Here is a 26,302-nt window from a genome sequence, read left to right as displayed (position 1 = left end):
TTCGGTTTTCAAATGTATATCACATTGCTGAGCAGAGTCTGCTTTTTGAAATTTAAATCCTGTAGTTTAAAAATGTTATTTAAGAATTGTTAACTTGAGTAGAATCAGCTGGATTTATTTGTAGGAGTTAAAAGAGTTGGTCAAGTATAATTTTTATGTTGGCTGAAAAAAAAGAGTTGGTACAGTATAATTTTTATGCTGGCTGAAAAATAACAAGTAAAAAATAACTAGTAATAGAAAGTGTATCACTATTGCTTTTTTTTGTGGGACGAATACCTAAATGTTAATATAATTCCCAAGAAAAAAGCTGTTTAGTGACTCATATGAAATTTGTTGAAGACCGTTTGTATATAAGTATATATAAATGTGCAGCCACAGAAATTTTCTAGTGGCATAATTGAAGTAGATGATTTAAGTTGAACCCTGCCATTTAGCTGAGGTTTGCTTTTATATATTTTTAGCACTTATATCCCAGAACAGAGAGGCTTGAATTTGCAAATCTTTATCTTCATTGTGACACCTCATGTTGAATTACCTTGGACTAGAACAGAAAGAGATGTGGAAACCTGTTGGTTTGCTACATTGGTACCTCCTGCCTTTCAGGAAGCAGCGAGGGAATACCAGGGTTTCTGGCACAACGAACAGGCAACTTGCAGAAGGTTTAGGCAATGCAAATTGGTTAGAGGCTAATTTCAGTACTGGCAGTAAGGAGTGGGGCAAGATGTTGGTTAAGTCATTTAGAATTTAGATCTTCTGAGGATTATTTAATGTGGTGAATTACTCACTTGGGTGTTAATGATTTGAGTTTTTGTCTTTATATGATCCCCAAGAAAAGAAAAAGCCCCAGTAAAACCATTCTCCATGCAGTATGAACAAGTATCGATACTTGTCTTCGGTAGGGGCTATCTGTACAGTAGGTTCATCTTTGTGGGCCGGGGAGATACACAAGGAAGAATCTGGCCAGTGACTGAAGAGTATTTCCTGACTGCTTATATTAAAGTATGATATTACAATTTTTTAATATTTTTAAGCCATGTATATATCTATAGCTCTAAAACACATGTACAAACTGTGTGTGGTAGTGTCCTGTCCAAAATGTGTCAGTTAATTGTGATGGATCTCCTCATGGTATGGATTGTTAACTGTGAAAAATGTGAACTGGGAACAATCTAGAAGTATTAAAATGGATGTTTTGTCTCCTGCAGAGTAGGATGGAAAATTGGTGAAGACATACACATATTTTAAAAAAAAAAAAAAAAGGTAAAATTGGCAATTGCAAGCCAAACTTTTGATGATTGCATTAATGATAATGCATTCCATTCCAGTTCATGGTGAAGTAAAAGGAGTTGGTCTGGTAGATCAAATATGGCTTTCATTGCAAGACTGCGACAATGAAGGTGAGATGATAAACCTGTTCAAACTCCTAACCTATAAAAAGCAAAGACTATTGTTTTTAAATATACCTGGTGAATTTACAGAATGGTTTATTCTTAGAACAGTTGTCATTATAAAATACTACATTTTTTTCAGTTATATTTCTGGGGATATATCTGTTCTATTATGTATCTGTAGATATAAATGTATACATACATTTTGGGTAAAATAATTATATATGCATTCAAAATTGTGGATAATTGATGATGCATCGTAAGTTCCCTTATGAATTTAGGAAATTTTGTGGAAATGTCAGGGCTTCGAACAGCACTTGAAAAGGGATTTTACTGTATTGAAATATTTGATAAATTGGGATAGACTAAATGATAGCATGAGAATGTAACTTGCTGTCTTGATTTGCTCATTACAAATGCATTGTAAAGCAGTTGGTAAGAATCCATTTGGTCTAAGCAAACCCAGGTGTATATCTAGGGAAAAGTTCCAATTATAATCTTTAGACTAGTGCATTTTGAATGAGTAGGTTTTGGCTTTTTTGTTTTGTTTTGTTTTGTTGGGGTTTTTTTTGCTAAAATGTTTTCAATCATCATCTTATTTTCCAGTCCAGACGAGTAAAATCACAAGAGCTCTCAAGTACCTGTTAATACATTTTTCAGACAGAATGTCAAAAATTGCCTTATCTTTCATCAATATTGCTTCATGGCACCAAGCCTAAATGGTTAAAACTGGCCAAATATCGAGGGTTTGAGTCCTACATTAACAAAATTGTTACAATTATTTTGAAAGTTATTTAACTAGTTGCAATGCTAGCATGCATTTCACATAACTGACTCTTCCGGATAATCAGAAATAATTCAATTCTGTATTATTTGTTAAGTGGTCTCCCCAGAGTGTAGGCAGTGGGAGGTTTGCATGTACTATACAATTTTCCTTGTTCTGGGGCAAAACACAGCAGTGTTTGAGGCTACTAATATGCCATCAAAGAAAATGGGGCTTGGGTGCATTCTCTGGTCTCTAGAGAAAGGAACAGATCATGTCCATTTGTTTAAAACTCTTCTCACTCATCCCTCTAATAAGGTTGCCTCATACATTCTTTGTGTTGCAAATAATTCCTGACCTGTGCTCTCCTTTGAACTGTATTAGGACATTGGAGAGTGCTGTTTATCTTATATAGATTAAGTAACTGTGGAAAAAAAGAAGAAAACCCTTGCTCAAGCCAGAGTTCTGACCTTTTATTAATTTACTGACACAGATATGCCTTGAGCTTCTTTGTCTTTGAAGTCTTTATCTTGGTAGATGGGCCTAGAAGCAGCTACTCTTGTAGCTACTATGTAAAGAGTTTTCAGCTTGTTAACTGCTATTTGGGTCCTGTTGTTTGTCTGTTCCACATAGGCGTTCACATGATTAGCCTGGTAGGATGGAGCCGTTCAAGCTCTAGTTTGCAGCAGCCTTGCTCCAAGTTAAGTTATTTTCTGGGAGGAAGTTGCGGAGGTGAAGGTGAGATGGGAACTCTGTCTTATGAAGGGAGGGCATGTGTAAGCCCTACTGCTGATTCTTTCTACAGTGGCAATAGCACAAATGGAGAGCAACACCTTGCCCAGTACTGGCAGTATTGCGGCTAAAAAAATGCTGAGTTCCAGGGATTCCTGACTTGCAATTGTTGCAGGCTGCAACCAGTTTCATTTCTGGAGCCCAGAGGCAGTCAGTCGTTCTCTTTACCTGACAAAAGAAGAGCCAGGTGTATTGGTTTGGCTGTTTATTGATTGAAGAAGCAAGGGGATTTGACTGTGAAGACTGGGGACTCCATATTTCCTCACCAGAAAGTAGGGAGGAGTTGTCACCAAACAAAGCATCATTCTGTTTTCTTTCAGAAGAAATATCTCTTATTCCAAATGCATTTCAAACATTTTGTTAACCATATTATGGCTGCAAGACCATTCTTTCTGTAGAAAGAGGGAAATTCAGAAGGCACACCTCAGCAATGCTACAGGAATAAAGGAGCAATAGCCCCATTCCTTTCCTTGTTTTGTCCCTAAAAAGTTATATAGAATCATGGAATCATAAAATAATATGATGGTAGTATGTTTGGAAGTGGATTTCTTTGGTGGAGTAACAGGGCAGGACCTTGATCCACATTCCCAGAGAGGGGAAGTTTATTTCTATTGCTGTTCGCACAGCTTAGAAAGTTACATTCTAGTGCATCAGGGGTAGCAACCAAATAAGATTTGAAGAGTATATATAACATATATATCATACTGTGTGCCATACATGGTTCAGAAACCCAGCAGCACCAGTTGCAGAAACACACTTTCAATTGAGAGAACACTTTTTTTTCACTTTCTTGCTAGTAGCCTCCCCTGGCAGTTATGGCAATAAGCAACTGAACATGGTATCCTTTATAGACTCATGTCTAATTTATTTAGTCCTAAACAAGTTAATAATTCTATAGTATCAGTTAGTCAAATTGTTTACTTTCTTCTGTGAAGTCGCTGAGTTTTCAGATGGAGCCTTTTAGGTGTAATTCAGGTGCAGTTTAGCCTAAAAATATAGTATGTGTTTTGTTCTGTCAAAAAGGTGCTCTAAGAGATGGTAGTCATAAATGCAAAGAGTGGGAGCTTTCCTTTTTCCAGAGACCGTTTTTCATCTCCATTTGCTGGTGTATCCTGTGAAGGGTGCTCCTTTGACTGGAAATTCACTTTGCACCCATGTGAACAGAGTGAAGCAAACCAAGGCCAAGCTAGAGTAAATGCACGTTGTTTTCACTTTGGCTCCAAGCAGCTGTGATTCACAAGACTTGAACTGCTTCATTTAGTACTATGCTGTGCAGTATTTTTTCCTTAAAAATATTATCCACCTTCTGTGTTTGCGGGGAGTCACAGGGACATTGACAGCCAAGCAGTGTTCTTGGTGTGATGTCAGCTTACTGCAGTATCTGGGGAGAAAGAAAAGTCCCTTGAGCCTTGGAAGAGGTGCAGGACCTGAATACTTCAAGCTGCTTACAAGATGTGTGCCAGACTTTGAGGTAGCTTGTCAGGAGTGTAAATCCAGGCCATGAGATTTCAGAAGGAACATCCCATGCTTTATCATTCTCTTCCTTCAAAGCTCCTGTGTTACTGTGAAGGAGGACTGTTGAAAGCAAGATTCAGTGGAAGGCAAGTATAAGATTGTCTCTTCCCTGTGCTAATGCACAGGTAAGAGATAGCTAGTAGGGCTTTTGAAATATTTTGCTTTTTTCCTTGTGGGACTTATGTCTTAATTTTCCTCTCAGGAGAGAGTTTGTGGAGTGAAATATTTGAGCCAAGATTGTGTCAAAACGGGGCAGTGATCTTTTGCTCTGAGACCTGAAAGTCTTCACAGGATGGAGGAAGAAAAGTTGCACAGAAGTGGTGTAGCAGTGTACATGGAGTAAAACTAGCTGGGATTTGGCTCTTGGTTGCTTGCTGTGAACAGACAGATCATTTTTTAAAGGAAGACCATTAATTACTGCATGGAAGTGCTTACATAATAGTGGCTGTAAAGGAAGACAGTTGATGAAGTAATGAAGTAAAAAAAAAAAAAAGTAATGAAAAAAATTGTTTTATTAGAGGTGCTCCGTGGTTATGTTATGCATATTGTAAGAATTATTCAGACTTTGCAGATTCAAGGTAAAATGTCATAGAAAGGAAGCTGGAGAATTGTGCAGAGATAGCTATGAGGCCTATAGTGATCAAAGGTGTTAATATTGTTGTAAGCAAAATAATCCCATTATAAATTAATATATATCTATTCTATAACTCTTACTGTTCAATAATGAACAACATTTTTTTCCCTAATTTTTGTGTAAGAACTGGCTTGCTCATTCTTGTCAAAAGGTCATATATTGAAAATGTGAAATAGATCTTGATCCTTGGAGTTATGCAAGTTATTGTGGTGGCAATGTGGTTGTGGTTTCAATATTCAGGTGGAGACAGAAGGGTTTCAAAGTTGACAGTGATTCTCTTTTTCAAAGGGGTAAGACATAATTATGCTGTGTCCTTCATGTGCTTTGATCTTCTTTTTAGTGGCTGTAGACTGACACTTGTCAAAAGTGTATCTGTGTAGTAGCATTTCTGTATCTTACATGCATACCAATGAGTGTATTAAACACAAATGCTAGGGATGTCATAAGGTAAACAGCCTTTGTTCTTAACAGCTTTGACTTTTCAAGTACTTGCAAAAAGCTTTGAGAAAGCATTCCTTGATATATTGATTGAACTCTGAGGCATAGAGTTTTATGCAAATGAAGTGTAAAATAACCTGCAGATGTCTGTTTTAAAATATGTATGCAGATGGTAATTGCTATGCTGTTTCCTATGAATTAGTTTCTATGATGTGCATTTTCTGTGGTTCTGTGAGGAGCTACTGTTACTTCAGAGTTCTGTTTCTGGGTTTGAGCCGTTGCTTATTCACACTCTCTTTTCCACCTTAACCTGTGTCTGAATTAGAAGCTGTGCAAATTAAATGCACTGACTAGTTCTGCGCACTGGTGGTTGGAGCTGAAGCTTTTAGTGTTCTCGACTGTGACTAAATCAATAGCAAACAAAGCAACTATAGCATCAGTGACAATTTTGTAAAAGGAAACATCTGGTGGATATTGTGCTGGAAGATGTGAGGGTAATAGCTGTCCTTGAGAAAGATGCAGTATTTTCTCCTTAAGACTGCTGAGCAAAAATATTTCATTTTCTGCTGCCTGCTTGAAAAATGAGTACTTCTTCCAATGTATTATACCAAGAAACAAAATAAAAACTCCAAACCAGACTAAGGAAAAAGCAATTAAGATATTAAATGATCCTTGTTAGCAATGTAGAGGACTGTTAGGCCAAAACATTCTTGTCTTCTTAAAACACTGAGTAGGCAGGTCAACTTCTACTATCTCCTGGTTCTGACTCCTTTCACAATGAGAAGAGCTTTATAGGATTCTATCCTAAAGGACACGGAATTCTTTTTGACCCTCTTTCTCATGTTATGAACTTGTAGATCAATGAAACAAGCCATTACACAGATTGACTCCTGCCTGCAACTCCAATGTTAATGGCTCCAATTTTGTTAAGCCCATTTGAACATTTCATACAGGTGGCAGTGTCCATAAAATGGCAAACTATGTGTTCTTAGCTGCAGAGCATAAATTTAAACATTAGAGGAAAAGCTAGTGATAAGGGAAAAGAAATATTTCTAAAACATTGCAGTATTTTGAAGAATTGTAAAGTAGAGCATAAGTTTTGGGTTACTAGAAATAGTGTTGAGGTTAATACAATATTGTATCCTGTACTGCCTTGCTGTTGTTTTGAGCAACTGGAGAGCAGAAGAGGGTCAAGATTCTATATCTTGAAACAGAAGGATAGCCTGTTTAATCTCTTCAGGTCCTAGTTTTTCCAGTTACTAAGTAAATTCAGTTATTGAAAAATTTGATCTGGAAAGATAGACTAGTGTGAAATTCAGATCTAGTATTTTCTGGGAATCCATGGCCTCTAATTAATTAAGAGGGTATCCAAGTCTGTGTTTTTAGGTATTCAGTTTTCAGGTGTTTGTCTCCTATCTGTGCTTGTATCTTTAGGCAAAAAAGCAGCAGTATTTATGTATGTCTTTAACACTCTTAATGACATGAATGGAAAATACTGTCTTAGTGCCTGATGAGATAAAAGTGATGCTTAGAAATAAAGAAAAAGCTGTATTAAATGTGTATGTTACTGTGCTCTGGAACAGGAGACAGTATTGAGCCTGGTGCATGCAAAATCTTTAAAATCCTAAGAAAAGGTATGGATTTCTTCAGACAGCTTTATCTTTGGCTTCTATATTGGCGTTGCTAGAATGAGTCAAGATATTAGTCTTCATTGTGCAATAAGCATTCTCCACAAACTTATTCAGGAGCCTCTCCTTGCTTTTCAATAAAAATGAGGTGACATTTTGTCCTCATTTTACCACAATTAAGTTATCATTACAGGAAACTTTTCTTTACTTCGGAAGATTTTAGTTCAGGCTTGTAATGACCAAGAAAGTTTGCCAGCAGGCCTTCAATTTATGTACAACTCATCAGAATTTATTATTTTAAATCCTATTGGAGGAAAAAGGATATCAGACAACTAAAATTTATTAAAAAAGTTCAGAAGATGACCATATCATAATGTTTTCATAGAATCATAGAATCATTAAGGTTGGAAGGGACCTTAAAGATCATCAAGTTCCAACCCCCCTGCCAAGAGCAGGGAACCCTACCACTAGACCAGGTTGCACAAAACCTCGTCCAACCCGGCCTTAAAAACCTCCAGGGATGGGGCTTCAACAACCTCCCTGGGCAACCCATTCCAGTTTCTTACCACCCTTAAAGTGAAGAATTTCCTCCTAATATCTAACCTAAATCTCCCCTCTCTCAGTTTAAAACCATTACCCCTTGTCCTATCACTGTCTTCTCTGATGAAAAGCCCCTCCCCAGCTTTCCTATAGGCCCCTTTCAAGCCCTGGAGGGCTGCTATAAGGTCTTCCTGGAGCCTTCTCTTCTCTAGGCTGAACAGCCCCAACACTCTCAGCCTGTCTTCATAGCAGAGGTGCTCCAGGCCTTTGATCATCTTGGTGGCCCTTCTCTGGATCCTCTTCAACAGGTCCATATCTTTCTTATGCTGAGGGCACCAGAACTGTTCACAGTATTCAGGTGTGGTCTGACCAGAGCAGAGTAGAGGGGCAGAATCACCCCCCTGGCCCTGCTGGCCACACTTCTTTTGATGCAGCCCAGAACACAATTGGCTCTCAGGGCTCCAGCACACACTGGCAGCTCATGTTGAGCTTCTCATCTGCTACCACCCCCAACTCCTTTTCCTCAGGGCTGCTCTCCAGCCATTCTCCCTCCACCCTGTATTTGTGCCTGGGGTTGCACCGACCCATGTGCAGGACCTTGCACTTGGCCTTCTTGAACTTCATGAGGTTGGCACTGGCCCACCTCTCCAGCTTGTCACGGTCCCTCTGGATGGCATCCCTTCCCCCTTGGGTGTCAACTACTCCACACAGCTTGTGATCATCAGCAAACCTGCTGAGGATACACTCAATCCCACTGTCCATGTCTCCAACAAGGATGTTAAAACAGCACTGGTCCCAATACTGACCCCTGAGAGACACCACTCGTCACCTGCCTCCATTTGGACATTGAGCCATTGACCACAACTCTCTGGGTGTGGCCATCCAGCCAATCTCTTATCCACCGAGTGGTCCATCTGTTAGATCCATGCCTTGTCAGTTTGGAGACCAGGATGTCATATGGGACAGTGTCAAACACCTTGCACAAATCCAAGTAGATGACGTCAGTTGCTCTGCCACCATCCACCATCTCTGTAGCCTTGCTGTAGAAGGCCACCATGTTGATCAGGCATGATTTGCCCTTAGTGAAGCCATGTTGGCTGTCACCAGTCACCTCTTTATTTTCCATGTGCCTTAGCAGACTTTCCAGGAGGATCTGCTCGAGGACCTTGCCAGGCACAGAGGTGAGACTGACCGACCTGTAGTTCCCCTGGGTCTTCCTTTTTCCCCTTTTTAAAAATAGGTGCTATGTTCCCTTTTTTCAATTCAGCAGGAACCTCACCAGACTGCCATGACCTCTCAAATATGATGGACAGAGGCTCAGCAATTGCATCCACCAGCTCCCTCAGGACCCGTGGGTGAATCCCATCAGGTCCCATAGACTTAAGCACCTTCAAGTTCTTTAGATGGTCATGAACCTGCTCTGCTCCTACACTGGGGGGTAATTCACTCTCCCAGTCCCTGCTTTCACCTTCTGTGACCTTTGTGTTGAGGTTGGAGCACTTGGCCAGAGAAGACGGAGGAAAAGAAGTCATTGAGGACCTCAGCCTTCTCAATATCCTGTGTTGCTACTTCATCCCTTTCCTTCAGGAGAGGGCCTACACTCTCCTTGGATGTCCTTTTCTTCCCAAAATACCTAAATAAGCTTTTCTTATTGTTCTTAACATCCCTGGTGAGATTTAATTCTAGCAGGGAGTTGGGTCTCCTAACCTGATCCCTAGCTGCTCAGACAACCTCTCTGTAACCCTCCCAGGATACCTGCCCTAGCTTCCACCCCCTGTATGCTTCCTTCTTCAGTTTGAGCTTTTCTAGGAGCTGCTTGCTCATCCACACCAGCCTGCTGGGGTTTCTACCTGGCTTCCTCTTAGTTGGGATGCAACGCTCTTGGGCCTGGAGAAGGTGATCCTTAAATATCAGCCAGCTTTTCTTCCTTGAATGTCTTGGGTGAAGGCTTGTAGGGAAAACAGCCAGTGAGGAGGGGGTGTGGTCTAGACTGGCACAGGTAGAAATTGAGCCCATGACTCTGTGACCCCATAACAGTGGTGTTCTGAAACCTGGCAGTGCATTAGATGTTACACTGCTATTAAATGCTCTGTTGTGTGTCGTGTGCTGGTTAAAGTAGGAAAAAAACTGGCCTGTTTACATATAAGGATCGTATTTCTAAAATATTTTTCCTTCAGTATGATTTCAGTGTGTATAAACAAATGTATTTTTTGCTTCTGTACTTCTCTTTTTTTATGCTTTTTTCTCCAATTAATAGCCAAGCTAAAAACAACTGGTCTCAAGGGCATTTTATCCTCCTCCCAAAGAGAGTAACCTCTTAGGAAGTTATAGATCATCTAGTATCTGAGAATACAGACCTGCAAAGCTCATGAGATAGTCAGCTTCCAGAAAGTCAGTTGTAGGATTAAAAAAATCCTCACTCTCGGATCACCTGGATCCATATTAACGACGTAATTTAAACCACACCTTTTGTACATACTCTCTTTGAGCCTGAGCAGTTAGATTTAAATTTGATGTCCCCAAAATACTGTATTGGAAAACTATTATAATGTTTGTCTTAAGACTAGTAACAATTACAGTGCTTACTTCAGAATTCTGTGAATGAAGAGCTGATACTGGAAATAAAGTATCAACAGGTTAAATTTTGAACTACTTATATTCTTTATTGACTTGTACATGTTTGCATCTGAGAGAGACAGATACATAATGTTCCATTAAAGGATGAATGAAGTTCTGTCATTTCTTGTACTGGGAAGATGGATAACTTTTTTTCTCTCTTCCATTTTTGAGTTTTTTATTTTTATTCTTCAGTGTACTTTCTTTTGCAAGTCTGAGTGGCAGCTTACATAACAGCAGTGTTTTTTTAAATTAATATTAAACTCAGAATCCATTGCCCTATCAGCAACTCAAGCTAAAATCAGTCTTTGCCTCAGCCTGTCTAGCTGATTCCTTCTGAGCTCTTAGAAGTCAGTTGAGAGGCTGGCAGTTAGCACATGAGAAATCATCTTCTAAGTACCCAGTGCCCCTGATATTTTGCCTGTATTACCTCAATAACTCTGAATAGTCAGAGAGCTAGTGTACAAATTAAGCCCAGATTGCCTGATACTTAATGGATTTGTAGCTTTTTATACTTTCTCAGGAACTGTTTTTTAAAAGCACTTTGGTTTGGTTTTTGCATCTTTGTATTTCAGTCCTTTTTCCTTGCTCCATTTTACCTCTGTCCTGTTGGAGCCTTCCTAAACCCACCCACCCCTCATCCCCAACACCCCACCCCCATGCAATCACTTTCATATTTCAGAACAAAACAGAACAGAATCTTAGGGGTTGGAAGGGACCTCAAAAGATCATCTACTCCAACCCCCTGCCAGAGCAGGATCACCCAGAGCACATCACACAGGAACGTGTCTGGGCGGGTTTTGAATGTCTCCAGTGACGGAGACTCCACAACCTCTCTGGGCAGCCTGTTCCAGAGCTCTGTCACTCTCACAGTAAAAAAAAATTTTCTGATGTTTACATGTTTACCTGGTTGCTTTCCATGCTTCAGTGATAAAGTCAATAGACTATCTTTTTTAAAAGCTTTTTATTTTATTTCCTCTGTTTTTGAACTCCGTTTTATTAACCCTTTTTTCCTTTAAAAGGTGCATTTATTGTGATTATTTCCTGTGCCTCACAGGACTCCGTTGTGAACTTCTTGACTCATATAGACTACTCAGGTTCTAGAGTAGTAATTTTGTTCAAGGCCAGGTTGGATGGGGCTCTGAGCAACCTGATCTAGTGGGAGGTCTCCCTGCGCATGAAAAGGAATTGGAACTAGATGATCTTTAGGTCCCTTCCAACGTTAGCCATTCTGTGAGTCTAGATCTGGGTCTTCTTCTGTATTGATTTTAGACATCACTGTTGATTCTAGAGTTACTAATACACATGAAGATGCAGATAAGAATATAAGCAGATCTGTTGTCTACCTGTGTTTTGTGTAGTACTGTAATAGTAGCTCATCTGTTTACAGCTTTGCAAATGAAAATTCAGGGGTAACTTTGAACACAGCAGTATGATTCGCTGTGAACACCAGAAAGCTCTCACTTGCAATTATTTACTTTAGTATTAAAAGTGTGGTGTAGAGGTATGTTTTTATGTAAATACATACATCTGTCCTTTGACTTAATGTCTAAGCACACATGTGATCTCACAATTTTAAGAAAACAAAATTCCACAGAGGGGGTCTGAATGGGCTAGGAAATTAAAGGGAAGGTAGCAACCATGCAGTAGCTTTCAATTCTGGACTACCAAACCCCTGATGATACTTCTCTTTTTCTGTGTAACCTGTAACTTCCAGACATCCATCATAAAATTACTTTGGTGATAATGATAAACTACAGTGACTCAGTAAAAATGCTGCAGAAAGGCCTGGAAAAGCCTTCTACCTTCGTACCATGTGCAAAAATGGATCTTCAGTCTTCCTAAAACTCTTGTTAAGAGTTTGCAACATGCCTATACAGTAATGAAGGTCAACATTTTTTACAGCTGTTCATTTTTCTTGAAATTACAGTGCATTTTTATGGCTGTGATGTTAGTATGCCATTCCGTTCCTGATGAATGGAATTTCCAGTGATAGGGCTTTGTTTTGGAATTCTCTCATTGAATATTTAATGGTATGACAAAACTATGTTAATTCACTTGAAGAAGTAGCAGGGACCTGAAAGATGCAAGTTTCAGTAAGAGCACAGATTCCAACAGTAATGTAGTGTTAGTTACAAATTCTTAAGTTACTCATCACCACATGTGGGTATGTCTGGGAGAAGCTCATCTTCTCAATTCAAGTCCAGTCTAGAGCCTTCCTCTCCTGGTAAAATAGCCCCTGTGCAGAGGCCTAGCCGTTCTGAGATGATGCTCCCTTTAACTTGTACTGTGTTTTTATGTGTGAATAAGCCAGGTCCCTTTGTCTTTTCTCTAGGCCTTACACAAAACCTTACCAATTGTTTCATGGAGAAGGTATTTTTCCACACCCTCTTGGAAATGTGCCATGGCTAGAATGTTCAGCTTCTGAATATGCTACTTTCAGGGTAGAAGTACTGAGAGTGCCTCAAGGCTAGAACAAGCAAGAAAATGCAATGTAAATGAATATGTCATTGTTGCTTAATTACTACCTGTAAAATTCAACTTACCTTGAAACTGATAGCTGAAGTCCCATTCATTTAAGGAAAATCAGGATATGGCTCTGAATTGTTTTAAGTGCTGTGGACTATAGATAAACTTTTACTCATTATGAACATTGATAACTTACAACAAAACAGAAAGAAGCAAACAAAAACTACTGATAAAGTTTACATTTGCAGGATAATAGTACAACTCTCACATGTTTTTTTCCAAATGTTATCAGAACAAGTAATGGTGACTGTCAACAGTGATGTACATAATAACTCCACTGCATCAGATAACAACAGACTGGGTAAGACAATGCTGATCTAGGAAGTATTTATGCTATGGAGTCAAATAGTTTTATTTTGCTGATCTAGGAAGTATTTATTTCATGGAATCAAACAGTTTGATTTTGCACAGGGCCAAACATGGCTTTCTTTAAAGTTCTTAGGCTTAGAAAATCAAGTAACATTTGAGGGATGACACAGGGTTTCTCCTTCATGTCAGAGCAGAACACAAACTCAGGACATTATAATTGTGTTTCAATGTACCATCATATTAAGTTGTTGATCTTTAAGTTCCTGTTGAAATTTAGAAACAAAAAAAATTTAAGATAATTAGCTAATATTTCCCCCAGCTCCACTGTTTTCTGCCATTACAAAGTCGTGTAATGACATTAATGGCAGGAGCCTGTTCTGAACAGACAGAAAGGATAATGTGCACAAAGCTATGGCATGAAACAACTGTTACAGAGCAACCTGGTGTCGTACTCACAGTAACTCTGTGGTATAGCCCGTTTCCCTTCACTTGGTGGACCAGGCTAAAGACAGAGAACTTGATTGTGCACTGAGGTTTGTTCACCATACACCTTTGCACAAAGCAGGAGACCTGTCTGAGGTTTTTCCGACCCATCCATAATACAATCTCTGGTTGGAAAATTCTAGTTTTATTGCATTACAGCTATATTTGGATGTTTAGATGTATTAAAGGCAAATTAGTAGCATGCCTTATGCATTTTTCATTAAAGAATAAAACAATGCCCCACAGGATAGAGCTAATGTTGTAATTTTCTTTAATTCATGTACAGTTTTTATTTAATATTTTATGTATGCTTTAAATGTATTTTATGTTTATGTGTTTGACTGTCAAGTATTATTTTGTGTTTGGACTTCTGTATTAATTTTTATTTGATTTTTTTTTTTTTAAAGCATGATTTCTCATATTTTATTTTGTTTCTTTTAGGTTTTGTTTTATTTCATAAGATCCCACTGGATGGGTAAATGAAATAAGGAAAAGATGAGAGAGGGCCTGTTGAGCTTGTGGAAGCTGTATGCTGCACACTAGGGAGAGGACAGTGTTCTTGCCCAGTGAAGTGCCACCTCCCTTGGACTTCTCATTTAGACATTGGTTGTGTTTGGAGAACTGTAGAAGTACATTCAAATCAGTAGCTGTTTTTGAAATAGCAGGGCAAACCAAGCCCTGAGGCAGTTATAAAACTCAAGAAAGTCCAGAAATAAGCTATCACACTATTTCCCATTGCCTTGTCCTCACTGTCTTCCAAAATGATATTAAGATGGAATTATGTTACATTGTTTCCTCTGTCAATTATTTTTCTGTTTGATCTTAACTGGAAGATACTGTTTTTATAAATAATATTTATCAAAGGTGAACTGCAAAGTTGCTTTAATTTCATTGCATTAGTAGCTCTGCAAAACTTCTACAAATGCTTAATTTCAATGGGAATGCTCACGTCCTTAAAGTTAAGTTCTAGTATATTTCCAGGATATGGACTTAAATCCTAAAGCAGTAAATTGCAGAGCTGGCCCTGCAAGTATTATTTATGTATGTGGTTCCACTGACTTTACCAGGAAAATGGAGAGGGTGTGCTGTATACAGAAAGGTGGCAATACTGTTAATTAGTGTGTTTGGGTATTGAACCAGTGCCATCACTTACACATTCAGTTAGGTCATGCTTATTCATTACAGACCATAGGTTTTAGGTACATGTACAAATCTTCGGTAGGCTGGAATGCTTATTCTGAGCCAAGAGCAAGAATAACAGCACTGCATGGTTGGTCCTTCAAACTGTATACTTGTAGGCCTGCTTAACTGTTCATATTTAATTGTGAAGTATACTTCAGAGGAGAACTTACTCTCTTCCAAGAAGAGTTTACTATAACAAAAAGCTAAACGAAGGCACAAGCATTTTGCAAGAGCAGGGACTGCATTTAGATCTAGTGCTAGACATTAATGTTCAGGCTATTTACCTATCAAATCCTGAGTTTTGAATTTGATATTTTCAGTTTAGGGAACTGTAAGAAAAATGAAGTTTCTGGTTTTTTTAACCAAGAGTTAGCTACAAGGACTAGCAGCTATGTTTGATTTTAATTCTTTACAATTATATTTATTAAAAAAGAAAATATGTGATTGTTTTATCTGTCCTGTAATTGCTTTTCATTGTTTTTGCTTTTAAATTTCAGCCGTTTTCACTATTCCATTTAAACACCGTTGTCTTTTCTTTTGCTGCGGTCCTCTACAGCATACACCATCTCTTTTTCTACAATACTCTCTTGACTCTTTTGTTCTATCACCAGATCCTTAGTGGCTTTTTGCCTTTTAAAACTCTTAGTCCTTTGATGTTTTTCCTGTATTCTCTTCAGTCTCTCACATCCAATGTCTCTATTCCTGCTTTGCTCAAGTTTTGGAAAGATGCTTATTAGTCAAGAAATACAGAATCATAGAATCATAGAATCAGAGAACTATTCAGGTTAGAAAAGACCCTTGGTATCACTGAGTCCAACCGTCATCCCTACTCTACAAAGTTCTCCCCTAAACCATCTCCACCAACACCACATCCAAATGACCCTTAAACACATACAGGGATGGTGACTCAACCACCTCCCTGGGCAGCCTATTCCAGGGTCTGACCACTCTCTCTGTGAATTTTTTTTTCCTAATGTCCAGTCCAAAGCTACCCTGTTGCAGTTTGAATCCATTCCCTCTTGTTCTGTTGCTAATTACCTGTGAGAGGAGACCAGCACTAAGCCCTCTACAATGTCCTTTCAGTCAGTTAGTTGTATAGACTGATGAGGTCTCCCCTCAGCCTCCTCTTTCTCAAACTAACCATTCCCAGCTCCTTCAAGCATTCTCCATAAGATTTATTCTCTAGGCCCTTCACCTCCTCTGTACTCGCTCCAGCACCTCCATATCTCTCTTGAATTGAGGTGCCCAAAACTGGACACAATACTCCAGGTGTGGCCTCACCAGTGCTGAGTACAGGGGGACAATCACCTCTCTACTTCGCTGGTCACACTATTTCTAATACAAGCCAGGATGCCACTGGCTTTCTTGGCCACCTGGGCACACTGCTGGCTCATATTCAGCCGCTTGTCAATTAGAACCCTCAGGTCCTTTTCTGCCAGACAGCTTTCCAGCCACACTTCCCCAAGCCTGTAGGGTTGCGTGGGGTTGTTGTGGCCCAAGTGCAGGATCCGGTACTTGGCCCTGTTGAAGCCCATACCAGTAACAGTAGCCCAATGATCCAATCTATCCAAGTCTCTCTGTGGAGCCTCCCTATCCTCATGCAGATCAACACTCCTGCCTAGCTTGGTGTCATCTGCAAGCTTCCTGATGATACACTCTATGTCTTTATCAAGATCATCAATAAAGATGTTAAACAGAAATGGTTCCAACACTGAGCCCTGAGGAACACCACTTGTGACTGGCCCCAGCTGGGCTTGACTCCATTGACCACCACTCTCTGGGCCTGACCCTCCAGCCAGTGCTTGATCCAACAGATCATATGCTCATCCAGGCCATGAGCAGCCAGTTTTTTCATGAGAGTTCCATGGGGAACAGTATCAAATGCTTTTTGGAGGTCCAGAGGGACAATATCCACAGCCTTTCCCTCATCCAATAGTCAGGTAATCAGGTCATAGAAGGAGATCAGGTTCATCAGGCAGGACCTACCTTTCATAAACCCATGCTGACTGGGCCTGATCCCCTGGTTGTCCTCTGTATATGTCTTCTAGTAACACTCAAGATAATCTGCTCCATGACCTTCCCTGCTACCAAGGTCAGACTGACGGGTCTGTAGTTTCCCGGATCCTTCTTTCTGCCTTTCTTTTAGATGGGTCTTACATTTGCTACCCTCCAGCCCATTGGGACCTCCCCAGTTAGCCAGGACTCCAGGTAAATAATGGAAAGTGGCCTGGCAATCATGTCTGCCAACTCTTTCAGCACCCTTGGATGTACCCCATCCACTCCCATAGACTTGTGTGTGTCTAAGTGGTGTAGTAGGTCTCTGACCACTTCCTCTTTAATTGTGATAACCTCATTCTGCATCTCCTCCCTGTCTCCTAGCTCATGTGGCTGTGTATCCATGGAACAGCTAGTTCCGCTGCTAAAGACTGAGGCAAATAGGGGTTGAGCACCTCAGCCTTTTCCTCATTTTTTGTTACTAAGATTTGCATCCAACAAAGGATAGAGATTTTCCCTAATCCTCCTTTTGCTGTTAATGAGCTTACAGAAACATTTTTTATTATCCCCAACAGCTGTAGCTAGTTTGAGCTCCAGCTGTGCTTTGGCTCTCCTAATTTTCACCCTGCATAGGTTCACTTCATCTTTATAGACTTCATGAGTGACCTGTCCCCTCTTCCAAAGGTCATAGACTCTCTTTTTGTTCCTAAGGTCCAGCCAAAGGTCCCTGTTTAGCCAGACTGGTCTCCTACCCTGTTTACTGGTTTTCTGGCACACAGGGGACAGCTCCTGTGCCCTTAAGACTTCTTTCTTGAAGTATGTCCAGCCTTCCTGGACTCCTTTATCCTTCAAGGCAGCCTCCCATGGGACTTTGTCACTCAGTCTTCTGAGCAGGTCAAAGTTTGCCCTCCATAAGTCTAAGGTGGCAGTTTTACTAACCCCTCTCCTTGTTTCTCCAAGGATCAAAAACTCAATCATCTTATGATCACTGTGCCCTAGACGGCCTCCAACTTTTACTTCCCCCACCATATCTTCCCTGTTCACCAGAAGCAGGTCCAGGAGTGCACCCTCCCTGGTCAGCTCACTTATCAGCTGTGCGAGGAAGTTATCTTCCACACATTCCAGGAACCTCTTGGAATGTTCCCTCTGTGTTGTATTCCCAGAAGATGTGTGGGAGGTTGAAGTCCCCCACAAGAGCAACGGCAAGTGACTGGGAGATTTCCCCCAACTGCTTATATGTCCACACTTGCATTTTTCTAGGCCTAGGTAGTGAAATACTTCCTTTCTGTTGCCACTAGATAGGGAAGGGCAGTTGCAGTTGCTGAAGTGCTTCCTTCACTTCTTAAAATTCTGTCTCAAAGATCTGGGTTTTGCCTCATCATAAAAAAGAGGACAGAGCTGGAAGTCTACTAGTGACCTAGGAATCATGGTGCCTTTGTTGCCCTGCACATACTCTGGTGAACTGGGGAGGGATGGCAGCAATTAAGGATATCCATAATAGTTCCTGTTTGAAGTTTGATGTCAACAAGTGTTCTGCTGTTCCTCAGAAACAATATTAGGAATGTCTGCCTTTTGTCCTCCCTGAGTCCATGTGGACATGGTCTTATTTTAGAGATAGTAACTTATTTTCTGCTTACTTATTCTCATTTAACACCCTTTTAATTATTTTCTTCTCACATTTATTGCTTGCCATGATTCTCTCCCTGTGTTGAAATAATATCTGATGCTATTAAGCTGATATTAAATCAATGGAGAATCATTTATGTCAGCAATATTTTAACTAAAGTCAGTGGAGCTACATCAGGTGAAAGCTGGATCACAAGAAGAGCTTGACTCAGTAGCCCAGATTCAGATCTTAAGTTTTACTGTGACAAAGTCAGCATATTTCAGTTATGTATTCACAATTTATTGCCAAATAAATGAAGTAAGAATTTCAACCCTGTTCTTTTGGCAGAGAAAAGGCAAATCTGCAGAGCTGGAATTTGGCAATTGATTTTTGAAATATTTAATTTTAAAAGGTAGTTCTTTCTGATTTATATTTATATGCAGAAATGTGCACAGTTATTGATTGGGGATTTTACTTGGGTTTTTTTTGTAATTTATTTTGTAGCACTTTGCAGTTCATCTTTACAGTCTAGGAGTAGGTTTGACCTTCAAATATTTCAGCATGTACTGACATGGTATTTTTGATTTTATGTAATTGTGGAGGTAACTTTAATAAACCACAACTGATTTATGCACCAGTGAAATATATATATTTATATATATATATATAGTAGAATATCCTTCTTACATATTTTGTACTATATCTTTCGTATTAGCCACTCAGTGCACTATTACTTTATGCAGATATTCACAGAACCTTATGGATTACAGCATGTGTTTTGTTACTAATAATGTCTTAATTCAGATGTTAAATGCTTGATGGAAAAAGACTACATGTTCCTGAAATGGTTTATTTTCAGTATGTGTACAGAGCCTCCTAAAGCTAGGGGAGCTAAAATTTTAAAGTGGAAATTATAGTACCCACTAGCTCCCGACTTTCAGCTTAATTGTAAGTGACATTGCTTGTAACTGTAGAGATTCTGATCTGCCCAAATGGTGTTGGTTTGCAAAGGGCTCAGCTAATTAGGAATTCTTGACCTCCTTAAAATAAAGTGAAACTCAAACTAAGAATTATGCAGGAGCAATGAATATGGTAAAAATTGCTGAACATCCAGGATATGACATTAAAAAGCTTTTATATTGTTTCACTGAGCAATAAAAAAGGCTATGAGATGTCTAAAGGCAGAGTTGCTATTTTTTTCTCACTGTGCCAGACACAAAACTAAAATAACATTGTATTTCTAATGTTTGGCTAGAAGGCCTTTATTTATACTGGAGTTTACTTTAAATTGACATTTAATATTCTCAGAGAAGTACTGAGATAAGCTGTTGAGCAGTTTGATGAGCGGATTACTTGTGGGACTGGAGAGGAAGCACTACTGGGGTGTTATGGTGTGAGATCTGTTAAGTAAACCTGTTCATGTTGAATTTGGTGGAAGCTTGACCAGTGACCAAGTCTGTGTTGCACACAAGTTTCTTGGCAGAACCCAGGGCTTGTGTTGTGCTTGCTGCAGCTGCCTGCCATGGCGAGTGAGGCAGGGGCCCTGGCAGCAGCTGTTGCTGCAGAAAGGTGTTTGGGGACTATGTCTGTTGATGGGAATCATGGGAGCTCACTGCCAGGGGCAAGTGGAGAGTACTGCGACACACTCACATGGCAGTATGTGTGTGTCAGAGTACCCTAACCTGGGCAAGGTAGTCCCCGATGTTTCCATTGCCTTTGACTACCTGTGGGATCTTTCCATTGCCTTTGACTACCTGTGGGATCTTTCCCACACAGCAGTGAAGATAACCATTCATTTCAGTGGGAGCAAGATCCTTGGAGGCAGCAGGCAGTGCCAAGAAAACCTGTGGACAGCTAGTTGGAAGCAGTTCTACTTCAGATGGTTCTTGCAGGAATTGCTTTTTTTGACTGCTGGCAGAAGCACTAGAAATATATTTCTTTCCTAGGGTGCAGCCAATGCCTAAGCACATTTTTTAAAAAATGAAAAAAATATGGGACCTTGCCATATAGGAAGGACTGGTACACTTTCTGCTGGCTCTTTATACAACAGCATTGATATGAAGGTCCAGTTTTTCAGTCCCTTCACCCAGCCATCCATGATAATTTGATAATTAATTATCAGCATGGAGACCAGCACTTTGTTTGCAGCTGTCTGAATACCTAAAAATTTGCAAATGGTTTGTAAAGTTGGAAGCCACTATCAGAGAGATTAAAAATCGTATAATTTCTGACATCTTTTTAATTCCCCCATCCATCCCTTTCCAATTGCATATTAAACATTTGAAGTAGTTGGAAAGTTATTCATGGATTGAACAGCTAAATATTTTGTTCATGCTCATTTCAAAAGAAAACCCCAGAAGTTTACCTGAGGGTTTTAGTATTTATTTTTTTTTCTTCTTCCTCATAATTCTATATGATTTCTCTTCCTTCCAATTTTCAATGATGCTGTGTTTCCTTGTGTTCTTCAGAGAGCTCAACATCCTCCTTTGTGAGTGATGGTAAGCTCTGTCTTTTCCATAGGGTACAAATGTGCCAGGTCTTTAAATTCCCTTTTGAAGGTCTTTGCTGCCATTGTGTGATTGTATAAAATATTCCAGATTAAAATGTAGGCACATGTTAGGCCAGAGTTTTTCATTTGATCTCCACAGCAAGAGTTCTTAGGTGGCTGGAAGTATTGAGAAATAAAAATACAGCATTATAGGGAGCACAGAGAACACTGGTACTGTGTATTTCATGTTTCACAGCCCATTTCATTGTCCCACTTCCATGAGAATATGTATCCCCAAATCTTTGAAGCTGGCTTCCATTTTTTCTGTTTTTCTGTTAAACATACAAATTAAATCTTCTGTAAAAATAGAATAAGATGCATCAGTTGGAAATAAATACAGGTGTTTAGTTCCACAAGCATGTAGACTGTTAGATTGATTTTGTAGAAGATGCTAGTGTCTTTTAGTCGAATGTTGACGTTAACTGGTTAACATACTTTCATAAAAAAGATAGATTGAAAAAATCCACATTGGAGTGTATATTGTTTTGTTATGGATATGCCATATTCTTCTAATTTTACTAATATCCTCCCATGATTAGCTGTACTTTTGTCGCTGTAAGGAGTGTGATGGATAAACACGTGTCTTGGCCTGGAGCAGAGTTGCAGGCAGTGTACAGCTAAACTTCTTTCATCCTGAAGAGGGCAATTCCCCTGTAGTCTCTAGAGGCAGCAACTCACAAGAGTGCTACTAAGCAGATTACATCTTAACATAGGAGAAAACTCCCCCTGTCGCATACATGCTTTCACTGTAACTTTGTTCCTCAGCTGGAATGATAAGAAGAACCATACAGGATTTCAGCAAACTATTCAATGTTCAAGAAAGTATAGGGTAAAGTCATGGCCTTCTTGTGATGGCTTTGATTTTTCCTTAATGTCAATGATGGAGGATTCACTCTTCAGGCATGTTGACAAAGCAGGAGAAGAAATCCTGATATTTTCCTGAAATGTTGTTTTAATACAGCTTTTTTTTTTTTTGTATTGCTGGCTTTACTATTGTGAGAGCACAACTGGGCAGCCAAACCACTGCGCAAAGATAAGACCAGATTTTTTTGGCAAATACATTTGAAATGTCTTTCACTGCTATTCAGAACTCTGTGTTCTTTGGTCTTAGATTTCTAGTTCAGCTTAAAAATAGGAAGTGAGCCATTTCGTTGCTGTCAAAGCATAGAACTTAAGCATTCTTTACTTAAATCTATTTTTCACATGTTGAAAAAAGTAATACTCTAAATGATAGCACAAAAATGCCTTCTGCTTTACCATAATAATCACATCATGAAAAAAAGTTTGCTGTAATCCGTCAGCAAGCTGTGAATCTCTCCCCACACCCCTCAGTTTATTTATGTTGAAATTGTTTTATATTTCTTGTAAATAATATACAATAATCGTTTTTAGTTCCAATTTTAACCATAACAGTTTGGGCAATATATACATACAAAATGGGTACTTGAGGAACTTCCTTTTGACTGGCAAATAAAGTTTTATAATTCATTATCACCATCTTTTGCTCTCTGTAAATTGATCGTGTATAGTATTTAATCAGTAATTGTGTAGTGCATTGGAAAATATGTGAATCTTGGAGTTCCTTACCAGTTATCTATTATTACAAATGTTCTTAATGTTGGGTTTTGTTCTGATTAACAGTGATATTAAAATCTTTACTCATATTTTTATAGCAACTTGAATGCCCCCCAAAAAACTTGTTTGCAGTAGTTTTATTTCTAATTTAATTTAATTTAAATGTGTATGTAATGTACACTCAATCAGGTGTGTGTGAATTCAGATTGAATTTGACTGTTGGCCATGAAACAGCAAGTTCTACATGTCAAGCCATGCTTCATCTACTCTGAACTTAAAGAAGTTGGTTGGTTGAATAGTCACTCAAGTAAGCTATGCTGTTAATCCAAATTATTTAGAGGCAACATCAGTGCTGTGATTTGAAGGGTGTGTTTTACTTAGGAACTTTTGTTTCTTAGCCTGGACCATATGTATTTCTTGACAGATGCAATGAAAAAGAGTACACAAGAATACTGAAATGGTTATATCACAGTTTAAGCCCAAGTTTTTCATATTTCTGCTTTTTACTAGAGCATGAATTTTATAGCTGTATTTGGACTAAAGCAGATCTGAATATTGTATTACATTTTTGTTTTCTTGCTTCTGAAATGTTTGGTCATATTTTTCTCTTCTGGGAGCCTAGTACATTTGTGAGCATTGTACCAAATCTGCTTTGTATGCTCATATATAATTTTTAAATTTTCACTTAATGGCACCATTGTCATGTCATGTTGTGTATTTTACATACATGCTTTCTTATAATTATCCACATAATGATTGTCATCTCTTGTCGTCACTTGACAAATGTGATGGTAAGGGTGAGTACTTATGGGTAAAGATTAGACATCCTTTTGGGAGTACACTACAGAACATCCAACCAGGATGAGGAGGCTGATGAGGCATTCTGCAGGCAGCTGGCAGAAGTCTCCAAGTCACCAGCCCTTGTTCTCAATGGGTACTTCAATTTACCCGACGTCTGCTGGAGGTACAACACAGCAGAGAAGAAACAATCCAAGAGGTTCCTGGAGTGTGTGGATGATAACTTCCTGACACAGCTGGTAAATGAGCCTACCAGGGAAGGTGCTTTGCTAGACTTGCTGTTTAAAAACCCGTGGCCCATGGTGAGGCCACAGCTTGAGTACTGTGTTTAATTCTGGGTGCCACAGTATAAGAAAGACATTGAGGTCCTGGAGCGTGTCCAGGGAAGAGCAAAGAGGCTGGTGAGGGGTTTGGAGGGCATGTCATACATGGAGAGGCTGAGGGAACTGGGGTGGTTTATTCTGGAGAGGGCTCAGGGGAGATCTTGGTGCTCTCTACAACTACCTGAAGAGAGGCTGTAGAGAGGCTAGTGTTGACCACTTCTCCCAAGTAACTAGCAATAGAAATAGAGGAAATGTGTTTAAGTTGTGCCAGGGAAGGTTTTGGTTGGATATTAGGAAAAAATTATTTACTGAAGGAGTGGTGAAGCATTGGAACAGGCTGCCCAGGAAGTCACCAACCTTGGAGGTGTTCAGGAAGTGTTAAGATGTGGCTCTTCAGGATATAGCTTAGTGGTTGTGGTAATTGGATTACAGTTGGACTCTATGATCTTGAAAGTCTCTTCCAACCTTAATGATTCTCTGATTCTATAAAATATGCTTTTGGAAATAATTTGATTTATCCTCACTGTGTAGAACAAACAGGCTTGATGCATATGCCTATGATTTTCTAAGAGAAGCTTTCAATAAAACTTGCTATTACAGGTAAATAATTCTATTGATTCAGCTGGTAGATACAATTACTTTAAAGAAAGTATTCCAACACTATAAATGTTAGATTAATGAGAATGTTTTACCAAGTAGAAGAACATATTGAAATTGTGATGAAGTAGACGTCTTTTTGAGTGTAAAAAAACTTGCTTGGTAGCAAGCTTGCAATTGAAATACTTTAATACAGTATTTGCAGGATCAGCAGAGCAAGAAATTATGGTCTAGGCAAGAGAATCAAAAACTGAAGCTGAGTAAACGCAAAAGTGAAAATAGCCATTTACACTGTTCAGGAAATTAGGAAGTCAACAGGATAAGAAGTAACATAAAGTCTTAATGTTCTTGATTGTACAAATTAGTGTCAAAATGCAATCATGGGTTCATTTCTTAATGAACAGCAATTGTAACATAACCGTATTCTTGTAGAAGTAAGTAGTTATTTTGTTCATTTAAACGAGAAAAAAATACAAATAGCATGTAATGGATAGTTGTGTCTTGAGAAATTGTGATCTCTGTCTAATTTCTCCACTAACATACTGCAAGAATAAAAAATTAATGTCATAGGTTGATTTATAATTCTTTTACTATTTTTAAAGTAAAATGAATTTAAAGGTCACCTTTCAGGTTGAGTAATTGATATTTCTTCCTATATTATGTTAGTAATCAGGCTCTTAAGCAAAAAAAAAGAGCACATAATAAGCAGTTTTTTGTATATTGTAGTTTCATGAGAATGGTTGCAAAAACTGATACAATTCTGATTTCTGATATTTAGGTAATTTTATTGAAAGACCATTTTGGCAATGTATTTAACTATAAAAAGCAAATATAATGTGGTTTTTAAGCTAAGTGTTCTCTATCTAGTTTTTGAAGGTGACAGATTTAAATGAAAATGTTTTCTTTGGCTTCTGAGTTACTATACAGAGCTGTAGAACCTTCACCATCAGAGCAGAGTTAACAATAAAGCAACCATATGTCATTAAAGACTACAAACAGGGAATGGAGTTTCAACTAAAGTAATCCCCTCAAAACGAAAAACTGCAGTTCATTGCAGTGGGATAAAAGACAAAAGAGGATTAAAAGGATCATAGAATCAGAGAGTGTTTGGGTTGGAAGTAGCTTTAACAGTCCTCTAATTCCAACCTCTCTGCATGGACAGGGACATGTCTCACTAGACCAGGCTTCTCAAAGCCCCATCCAGCCTCGCCTTGGAACACTTCAGGGTTGGCGCATCCACAACCTTCCTGGACAACCAGTTCCAGTGTCTCCCCATTTTCACATTAAAGAACTTCTCCCTAATGTCTAACCTAAATCTCCCCTCCTCAAGTTTTAAGCCATTACCCCTTGTCCTCTTTCTGCGTGTCCTTGTAAAAAGCCCCTCCCCACCTTTCCTATAGGCACCCTTCAGATACTGGAAGGCCTCTGTGAGGTCTTACCAGAGCCTTCTCTCATCCAGGCTGAACAGCCCCAACTCTCTTATGGAGCACCTCTTTTATGAAGACAGGCTGAGGGAGTTGAGGTTGTTCAGCCTGAAGAAGCAAAGATTCTGAGGGGCACCTTATAGTCACCTTCCAGTACCTGAAAGGGGCCTGTAAGAAGGCTGGGAAAGACCTATTCAGAAGGGCATGTAACATTAGAACAAAGGGTAATGGCTTTAAGCTAGAAAAGGGCAGATTTAGGTTGGACATTAGGAAAAGTTATTTTATATGAGGGTTGTGGATCACTGAAACAGGTTACCTAGGAAGTGGTGGAGGCCCCATCCCTGGATACGTTCAAGGTCAGGCTTGATGGGGCTCTGAGTAATCTGTTCTAGTTGGAGCTGTTCCTGCTTATTGTAGGGGAGTTGGACTAGATGATATTTATAGGTCCTTTCCAACCCAATGATTTCCACGATTTGATGATTCTAACTCTCTCAGCCTGTCTTCGTAGGAGAGGGGCTCCATACTTCTGATAATCTTTGTGGCCCCCTCCAGGAGCTCCATGTCTTTCCTGTGTTTGGAGTTCCAGAACTGGACACAGTACACCAGGTGGGGTCTGACA

General features: G+C 39.3%; 1 protein-coding gene across 9 annotated transcripts in view; it reads left to right on the top strand.

The window, feature by feature from the left end:
* The window catches only part of NTRK2 (neurotrophic receptor tyrosine kinase 2), a 219,972-nt gene that overhangs the window by 76,657 nt on the left and 117,013 nt on the right, over positions 1 to 26,302 (top strand). Inside the window, exons 12-14 of one of the 9 annotated variants that reach the window (XM_051642186.1) lie at positions 1,326 to 1,397; positions 13,076 to 13,144; positions 14,077 to 22,457. The exons of 6 other annotated variants lie outside the window; for them this stretch is intronic. In XM_051642186.1, coding sequence (XP_051498146.1) covers positions 1,326 to 1,397; positions 13,076 to 13,144; positions 14,077 to 14,114 — 179 coding nt within the window. In that variant the 3' untranslated portion in view covers positions 14,115 to 22,457. Of the gene's footprint in view, positions 1 to 1,325; positions 1,398 to 13,075; positions 13,145 to 14,076; positions 22,458 to 26,302 lie in introns of those variants that run through there. 2 more of the 9 variants (XM_051642187.1, XM_051642188.1) reach the window with 2 other exon arrangements.

The sequence above is a fragment of the Apus apus genome, chromosome Z (genome assembly GCF_020740795.1).
Source record: "Apus apus isolate bApuApu2 chromosome Z, bApuApu2.pri.cur, whole genome shotgun sequence".
Classification (NCBI taxonomy): Eukaryota; Metazoa; Chordata; class Aves; order Apodiformes; family Apodidae; genus Apus; species Apus apus.
Note: the sequence above shows the minus strand (reverse complement) of the source record. Positions and strands in the feature narration are given on the sequence as shown.